This window comes from Clupea harengus, chromosome 19, assembly GCF_900700415.2.
Source record: "Clupea harengus chromosome 19, Ch_v2.0.2, whole genome shotgun sequence".
Lineage (NCBI taxonomy): Eukaryota > Metazoa > Chordata > Actinopteri > Clupeiformes > Clupeidae > Clupea > Clupea harengus.
The window spans coordinates 20693723-20702796 of NC_045170.1; the positions used below are offsets into that span (position 1 = coordinate 20693723).

General features: G+C 42.1%; 1 protein-coding gene across 4 annotated transcripts; it reads right to left on the reverse strand.

Moving 5' to 3' along the window:
• Window positions 1–216: 216 nt before the first annotated feature.
• On the reverse strand, window positions 217–5387 carry eomesa (eomesodermin homolog a). Of its 4 annotated transcripts, none has more exons than XM_031586424.1 (7): window positions 4942–5387; window positions 3680–4310; window positions 3119–3273; window positions 2397–2518; window positions 1862–2020; window positions 1684–1745; window positions 217–1455 (listed from the first exon to the last, which is right to left on the reverse strand). In XM_031586424.1, exons 2-7 carry the CDS (start codon window positions 4195–4197, stop codon window positions 645–647), a joined length of 1827 nt encoding a protein of 608 aa, XP_031442284.1. In that variant the 5' UTR covers window positions 4198–4310; window positions 4942–5387; the 3' UTR covers window positions 217–644. The 4 variants fall into 4 exon arrangements, with proteins under 4 accessions (XP_031442284.1, XP_031442283.1, XP_031442285.1 ...); XM_031586423.1 differs by lacking the exon at window positions 4942–5387 and adding an exon at window positions 4531–4565; XM_031586425.2 differs by lacking the exon at window positions 4942–5387 and adding an exon at window positions 4447–4482.
• Window positions 5388–9074: the final 3687 nt, after the last annotated feature.

The window sequence follows — 9074 nt, forward strand, 5'->3', positions numbered from 1 at the left end:
AAGCTGTTTTAAAATTATGCAAACTCCGTCATTCAGCCAAGAAAGAAAATCGTACATTCATTCTATGTAAGTGTTCCGAAAAATACCACGCAATTTCGGACCCAAGTATGGTATGAATTGAGATTGAATTGATACGAATCTTGACGTATTCATTGGGGGATATATTTGAATAAAGAAGGGAGAAGAATGAGGAGAAAGATCGAATAGTGCACAGGATTTACTTTATGAAAAGCACATTTTTATTATTCATTTCATAACAGTGCCATGTAGACAATTTGTACAAGATACATCACAATCTAAAGTGCACAAATACTGTACAACAAATTGATATTAAATAAAATTAAAGATATCACAGCTTTAAAAAAAAAAAAAATGATAAAAAAATTTGGGGACATGCTTAATAGAAGATGAAGCAAATAGTATTTCTGGGGGAAAAAATTAAATCAAACCACCTTTAATGTACATAGGGAAATCAATTAGCACAATAGGAGGGCACTAAGCTTTGGCACCTTCTGATAAACTTCTAAAAATGCAAAGAGGGCAGAATCACTTTTTTCATAAAAAAAAATTGTAAACAAAACGAAAACGAAAGACAAAATAGCCAAGGATCTATACATTTGAGTGAGAATGGACATGTCAGCCTCCTAAGGGCTGGTGTAGAAGGTGTAGTACCCCATTCCTTTCTGGTTGTTGTCTTTGTTGTACTCGTCAGTGGTCAAATCCTCGCACTTGATGGTGGGCGAGTTGTCTGTGCTCGACCCCCCTGGTGACATCCGGCGTCTCTTGCAGATCATGGAGTACACCCCCGAGTCGGTAGAGTCCACAGATTTCAGCGAGTGCGGCGTCTCCATCCAAGACGAGGTGGCGGCAGCACCCACGGTGACTGTGGTGGTGGCAGCCGCGGTGGCCTCGTCCTGCAGCTTGTCTTTGACCGCCAGCGGGTCTTCGGCGAAGGCCGGGGGACTGGGCCGCGGCGACCAGGGCAGGCCTGTGGTCATCTTCCTCTGGTACGCACCCCGAGAGCTGCCCCAGCCGGCCGCCATGAAGGCAGCCGAGTCCGGGTAGTAACCCAGCGCGTGGGACGTCTGTAGGGGCAGGGGCTTGATGCCGTACGAGGAGAGCAAGCCGGAGGTGGAGTAGTCACCGTCGTATGGCAGGTCCAGTTTGGAGGACGAGCCCGTCTGCTGGACCGAGCCCATGAACCAGCGCTGGGCCGAGGCGGCACTGGCCGCCGCTGCCGCCGCCGCCTCCTCGCTCTGTGGGGAGAGAAGGCCGTTGGTCTGGGGCACGGCGCGCTCGCCCGTGTAGAAGCGATGGTTCTGGGGCAGGTTGTTGACAAACTGGTCCTGGAAGAAGGGCTGCATGGCGTACCGAGCCCCGGGCACAATCTGGTGGGAGCGGGGGGAGTCCGTGGGGGAGGGCGTCAGTCTGTCGCTCTCCGGGGCTGTGTACATCCTGTGAGAAGAAAAGGAGAAAAGAAAGAACAGAGAAGGTCAGAGAGGAGCACATCGCAAAACAGAACAGAATAAGCACAACTAAAAACACCAACAAAATAAGCAACAAAACAACAAAACTTGAATGTCATAGAGCCATCAAGTTTGTCTAAAAACGGTCCTCAATTTTACAGACCTGCATTACTCTTAAAACCAATCAAAAGGGAGCAAAGTGTGTGAGCATACGTACGAGTCATAGTTGTCTCTGAAGCCTTTTGCAAAGGGATTGTGGTCAATCTTCAGCTGTGTGATCTGTGCAGCAAAAAAACCAAAACACAAGTCTTAGGGTCAGACTGCATTCAGGCACATGTCAAGCGCTGTGGCAAGCAAAGGATTTGAGAAACAAACAGGAAAGGCGGTCTCCTCACATCAGTGTTCTGGTACGCGGTGACAGCAATAAACTGATTCTCGGGGAAGGTGAAGGTCTGAGTCTTTGCCTCGTTGTTTATGTCCTCAACACCATCCTCGGTGACTTCAACGATGTGCAGTCGTGGCTGATATTTGTGCAGCGATTGCAAGACAATCATCTACCAAAAGACAAATATGCAAGATGTGCAATGTGTTAAAACCACTTAAGAAACATGGTGTGAGCATGTGAGGTGTTTGCGCGCAAGTTTGTATGTGTGTGTGTGTGTGTGTGTGTGTGTGTGTATGTGTGAGATGGTATGTGTTTGGGAGAGTGTGCGCTCTATCACATACATAAGTTTATGTACAAAGTAGAATTAAAGGGTTTTTCTCAAAATAATATTAAAATAAAATTTGCAAGGTAGAGTATACTATGGAATACATTTAGTTTCATAAGGTCAATAAAAAAAAACTTACAGGAATGCATAAAAAGTCTTGATAAGATATACATAGGGAACGGTGTCTAGTCTTAGTTATCATATCTTGTGCGTAATTTACCTGTGTGTTGTTATTGTTTGCGCCCTTGTTATTGGTTAGCTTAAGCTTGCCGAAGGAAATCTCCTGTCGCATCCAGTGGGCCCCGGTGTTGGGAGATTCAGGGTGTACGTACACTTTATTTCCTACGAGACAAACGGACATTGTTGCAGCTCTGTTAATGACGCTGAAAACGATGTGCTTACCTTGAATGACTTTTAAGATAGAAAGCTTCATTATTCGACTCAATTAAATGAAACCAAATAAAATAAATTATGACAATGGTTCAGAATTATCTTTTGTTGCAGGTTCCTATTGGTTGCAAATGTATGTAACTGAATTTAAATTAAAATGCAAACTGAAGATGATAATCATATATTTTAAATAATAATAATAAAATTAATAATAAATGTGTCTATAATTTCGTTATTTCAATTAAATTGTAGATAACTGTAGAGAAGTCTGAATCGTGTCATAATTTGCAAACATTTTATATACTCATTCAGATGCATGCAGGAGCTGAATACAACTTAATACTAAATATAATCAAAGTATAACGATACTTCGATAACGAATTATACATTTCAATTACGGAAGATACAATTCTGACAAATGGCGCTAAAACTATATTTCGTTTAAGTAGATTTTTTTTCCCCAGCGCACCCTTGGTCACAAATAGGCACGCATTAGCTATTGGAATATGGGCAAGTTTTGACGAGTTCTGTGTTAAAGAAAATAAAACATACCTTGCATGTTGTTGTCTGCCTTTCCGCAGGTTACCCATTTTCCCCCTTGGAAACGCCAGTGGTTGGGGTCGGCCAAAATAACCTCCACAAAAACGTTGTAATGAGCCGTTAGATTCAGTCCAGTGATGTTAAAACTAAGAAAGGGAAACATCCGCCTGTGAAATGGAAACGTGAAATGGAAACGTGAAGGTTAGTTTTCAAGTGTTTCAAGTGAGCATCTGGAAACGTTCAAGTGCATTTTAATCAAGTTTATTATTGTTTATTAAACGCGCAAACTGCTAAATAAATGCTACAATGTATCTAAGACGGAGATGCGAGATGAGGCAAGCCATTACTAATGCATACAAGTTATTAAATATTACAGTAATATCTCTTTTGACTGATGAAAATTATTTAAGCGTTTTGGCGACCATAACAGCCTACTCCAAGACGCAAGATGCACAGTTATGCAGATCATAAATTAACACTTCCATCATGCCGTCGGAGATAGGCCTGTTGCATCAGACCACATTTCGTGCCTTCAACACATTAAGGTTTGATTGACCTATTCGCATCGCTTACCTGCCCTGTTTGGTGATGATCATCTCTGTCTGGTGTCGGTGAAACTTCAACCACAGAGGACGGTTACACAGATAAACTTGAGCCCTTGCCCCTCCGGCGGACCCCGGCATAGGCATTGAGCTGATACCCGAACCTGTTCCTGGGTACGGCGGATACAGACATCCCGGACCTTGCCCAAACTGGTACCCTGTAGCAAACTGACTCCGACTGGCGCAGACAGCTGATGAAAACCCAGTCGGTGGCAAAACCGATCCGTAATGCAGTGAAGCCGAATACCTGGACCCGTTTGACCCACTATACACAGTCCCGGTCTGTCCATAAGGGAACAGAGAACATGGGTTGGCCACGTCGGTGCTGGGCTGTGTTGAAGAGATGAAGTACCTGTCAGAACCGAGTTCGTCTATGTTATAGCGACGGCCGCTGGAGAGGTCATCTTCCCCGATGACTGGCGAACTTTTTCTTCCATCTGGAGCCGTTTTAGTCCCGGAAAAGTTGTCACTCTCTCCCTCGCCCATCATTGCGTTTCCAACACCACTGAGATATTTCTTGGGCCCGTTATTTGCCTCGGATTCCGTTCGATCCACCTCTTGGTAGTCTATCTGCGTCGACCCGGGACTATTGGTAGTACTTTCTGAAGAAGAGAGATTGTAAAAGGTCTTGGGTAAATTGATAGATGCACTGGGCAGAATGTTTTCTAACTGCATTCTTAATAATATGACGAAGAAAATCACTGCGATTTAAGAGGTTCCAAAACAAATTACACTAACCAAGACGCACTGCTGGCGTCTTGGTAAATGTTCTTTAAGTGCGGCCCCCACTAGAGAGATCAATACAGAACATGTAAGACGCACCTACGAATCTCTGCTTCGGCCCTTTTATCTGTGTGTGACAGACACACTCCAGATCTTTTATATAGGATAGCGCTCTACTCATACCCCAAAGTACCACAAGTTTAATGGGAGGGGCTTGACGAGATCAGAGACATTGCTCCTCGCCTGCTCATTGGCTGACACAAACATCACATTAATTCAATTAGAAATGCAATTACAGTATTGACAACGATGCTGCTTATCCCATCGAATACAAATCTTTTAAAATATCAAATAAAAACAGTACTGGTTTCATAATAGTGTTCCTTAGGTCAAAAGAAGAACACAAAACATGCATCAACACAACACGCTTCGCACGAATGTTTGGTCTTGCAAATGACAGCAGTCATCGGATTAGAATTTAATTTCTAGAAAATGATCCAGCCTACTTACCAAGGGAGTGATTTAACGCCCAATCATACCGCAATCTTCTCTGGTGTAGAAAACAAAGACTGTGCAGACCGCCTGGTAGCCCAGTTTGTCAGGGAAAAGCCGTTCAAAGCGTGGCGGCTGGAACTAACTATTGAAGTGAACCGAGCATGAAACTGATTTTGTGGTCAATCAACTAACACGTGCGCCGGTGTTCAGAGTATACTAGGACAATTTGGAGGCCGTTCCAGTAAAAGCCTACTAACTATTTTCTATCATTAGAAAAAAAATCAAAATCTTCTCAAAATTATTTCAAAATCAAATCAAATGTTAAACAAAATGTGATAGCCTAGTTGTCTGGTGAGGATTAAAGTAAATTACTTTAATTTAACTGTAATAATCATAATGAGCCGTTCTTTTCAAATGCCAGTTTGAGTAGCAGAAGACTTCATCAGAGCTCCTTGATGAAGACCAACTCTTGCTTTGTTTGTGTGACTGTTATTGAAAAGGCGTGCAAAAGTTTTGGTGAGGGGGCGTCACCTGTGAGGTCACAAGTTTTTTTTTAATAAAAAGGTCTCTCTTTAATCTCCTATCTAAAACGTCCCATTAGACTTGTGGTAATTTAAAAGGAAGCCGTACAGCATCCAAAAGGAATTAAATCTATATGTTACTTTATGTAAGCCTACTGATGATAGAGTAGGATAATTAAAAATGTAGCTATAGGCCTCATGCAAATCAAGCATAGGCCTAATTTTTTTAATATTACCTTGGATATCAAAAGTAGACTAAAATGTAACTAGTTCACATGTTTACGTAATTGTTAAACTAGGTAGGCTACTACACATTCTGAAGATGTGATGCAGTGTCACGTAAAGCAAAATGTAGCCACGACCTAAAAGAAATATCTCAAAATGCGTAAGCCTATGTATTCTTTCATAATGAAATAATATCAGTTCATCTTGAGATAATCAAGCGGTCACGTGAAAGAAATAGGAGCATACAAATCACAACGGGGCTCTCCTGGTGAAGCTGGAGAAGACGGCAAATACTTTTTCCATCTGAAGGAACCTGTGATGCTGAACGAAAAGACAGCTTGGCTAAAAGACATACGCTGTTAAAGCTCGATAACCACCACGCCGGTGACACACACAAGAAATGCTGCGGAGACATTTAAGGCAAATGCAGGCACGTGAGGAAACAAAACACTCAAGACCGCCCCTCGGACAGTGCGCGCTTACCCGGAAAGAATATCCTCCCATTCGACAACTTCACGTTCAGTAAGGTGAAACAGAATTGAAAGTTTGCACATGAGATACGAGAAGTATAATAGAAGAACAATATTTGTTTAATAATAACATATTTTTTTCCTCGTAATCTCAAACTAAATCTTTCCGAATAAAAATAAAAATCGTCTAACGCTATTGAAAATGCAAATGTTGAATTTTGTATGAGTTCTATACGACTATATTATAATTAAAAATAAGAATAAATAACTGTATAAGGATATATATATATATAACCCAAACTTGATGTTGCAAGAAGATTAACCTCCCTTTACCACTATAGTGCTCTCTGGTGACGACAATATGCAATAGTCTCCCTGTAGCAGACTCCATAGCCTATACCCTTAAGTTGTAGTATGTTAGCGAGGGCAACCAAATTCCTGCCACAGCCAACATTTTGACCACAATAAAATCAGTCCCCTCTGAGTAATCATCAACTGCTCGTCAATTACGTTACATACGATGTGTTTATTATAAGATTTAAAAGATTACTGGTTCATGGGACACATTTGAGTCTGAGATACTCTCTAAATTCAAGTTTACAAGCATGTATACCAGCACACACATATCACTCACCTATGCGCACACACACACACACCTAGTTTGGGGGATGTCATTATGCATTCTCTCTTGGTAGAGCATAGTCTACTGTGTTATGTAAGTTGGACTGAGAGGGCACACAAGCATGCTTGAGAATACTAAAGTGTGAAGAAAATGCACCAATCCTGGGTTATTCAATTGTGTAGATTTATATCTCACGTAATGGAATACAATTTATTCTGCTTAACAGAAAGCGAGTAGGCCACCAGTTAAATTGAAAGTATTCTCTGATTATCAGTTAAGAATAGATACAAAAATATTTTAAATGAAAAACAATGATAATGAGACTAAAGATACATCTGTGATTAACATTTGTGAGTATGTTTACACTGAATAAACTGCTTAGAACTGGGTGAGTGAGTGGTGTGAAGAATTTGGGGAAATGGGGCTAAAAATCTGTCAAAAGCGAGAGAAGTGGGGTGGGAGTTGGGAGGGGGGTCTGGCCGGCTGGAGGCAGATTGGGTCGTGCCACGGAGAGGAAATCAAAATCTGGTCACTGGGCTGTTTGGGGAGCACAGCGGTGTGGCTCAAGATGTCAGCTGAGGCCTCGGAGGCCCGGGATGTATCCCAGGATGCCTCTTTTGCCTGAGTGGCTGTCCCTCTCTGGTGCGGGGTTGTGAGCTGATGTGGTAGCCATGCATCGCCGTGTCTCCACGAATTATCTTATTTTCACCCCTCTGAGCTCCCGTGTCTTCCTCCTGAAGTCTCTGATTAATGTCTGTGGGGAAAACAAACAGAACACTCCACACCGCTAACTGAGGAACCAGAGAAAGAAAGAGAGAGGGGGCGGGGGGTGAAGAAAGATAACTCAAAATCAATATTGTGCTTTTAGAATGGGGCAAAACCTTAAGGGACAAAAGGGTCTCAAAGGTTCCTTGTCATCAAGGTCTCAAATGTATTTCCCAAATATGGCAGGGGTATAGAAAAGAGCTACCCAGCTCTTAATCTGGATATGAACTAGCCTGGCCACGGTGGGGGAAATGGCTCTGCAGTCTCTGCTCTCTGGACTGCAGGACCCTTGCTGCTCCTTAAATTAAAGTCTGATTTTGGCAACGGTCCAGCTAGGACCTGGCCAGCAGGGTTACTCTCCAACACAAGTCTCCCAGTTTGACTGCAAAGAAGCCAGTCTATCACCACTGACTGGTAATACATCTCGGAGGAATAAAATAAACGTTAATTTTGATGTGAATGTAATAAAGAAGTCAATGACAAGAACAGAGAGAGAGGGGATCAAGTAGAGCAGAGTAGAGATAAAAATTGAGATAAAAATTGATAAAATCAATACAATAATTGAAATATGAATATATCAGTACCTGAAGAAAAAGCATTTTGACATGTTACAAAATTTGACAAACAAGGCAGGACTCTTAATTGATGTCAGGTTTATTCAAACTGATTTGCGTCTGACCTGCGAGCGGGGGATCTACGTTGTGGAGTTGTGCACAAACTGGCATCCTTTGCCCTGCTACCTCACGCTTCAACACGTGGACGAAATGTTACAAAAAACAACACTGGGTCCCAAGCAGCAGTTCAACGCGCACCGGATCTTCTCATTACCCCTGAAAATACTCGAAACTACCATATAGAGGTGAGGTGATGATCTGGACAGAAGCGCTCAAAAAGAGTTTCGCCTCTGATTGGACTAAAACGACTTGTCAGTTGAGTTGCGTCAATAAAGAGCCACGACGTAAGGCAATTTCACAGGAAGGAGGTGTATTTTAGAAATCGCCATCACCTTGTCAGAAGAGGATGGCAACCATGTTATGTGAAATATATTGCAATAAAAAAAAAACCATAGGTGTTTTAGCTTGTTGAGGTTAGAAATATTTAAGATCACCAAGATTGGTATCCAGAAGTACCAATAAGAGTAAGCGAGTGTTTTTGGGGAAAAAATACATCGAATATGGTAAAAATTCCAACTTCTCATGATTTATGTCAAGGCAGCTCATTATAGGTTACTTTACCGCTTTTTACAGATGATTTGCTGAGAAGCAATGAAAATATCCGATTAAACAAACAATAAAAGTTGCACGAATGTCCTCTTTAAGGGTGAAACCGCACGAGTTCAAGAGTTTGTTAGTGTTTCAACGACTCTGAAAAGCGGTTAGTGAAATAGAGAAAACAAAATAAATGTGATTTATATGTGGGTCGTACATAGGATTAATACCAAACGAGGCCGAAGTTTACACGCACTCGTAAAGGAGCTCCCGTTCTGACCTGTCAGCGTGTTCCTTGACCACCCATAAAAGTCTAAGAGCGCTCACGATGACCTTC

Coding starts and splice junctions, on each gene's coding strand:
- eomesa (XM_012831443.2), bottom strand. CDS start 4,383: ATGCAGTTAGAAAACATTCTGCCCAGTGCATCTATCAATTTACCCAAG. Junction 3,274..3,679: donor ATCATCACCAAACAGGGCAG/GTAAGCGATGCG, acceptor TCCATTTCACAG/GCGGATGTTTCCCTTTCTTA. Junction 2,519..3,118: donor GGCAGACAACAACATGCAAG/GTATGTTTTATT, acceptor TTTGTCTCGTAG/GAAATAAAGTGTACGTACAC.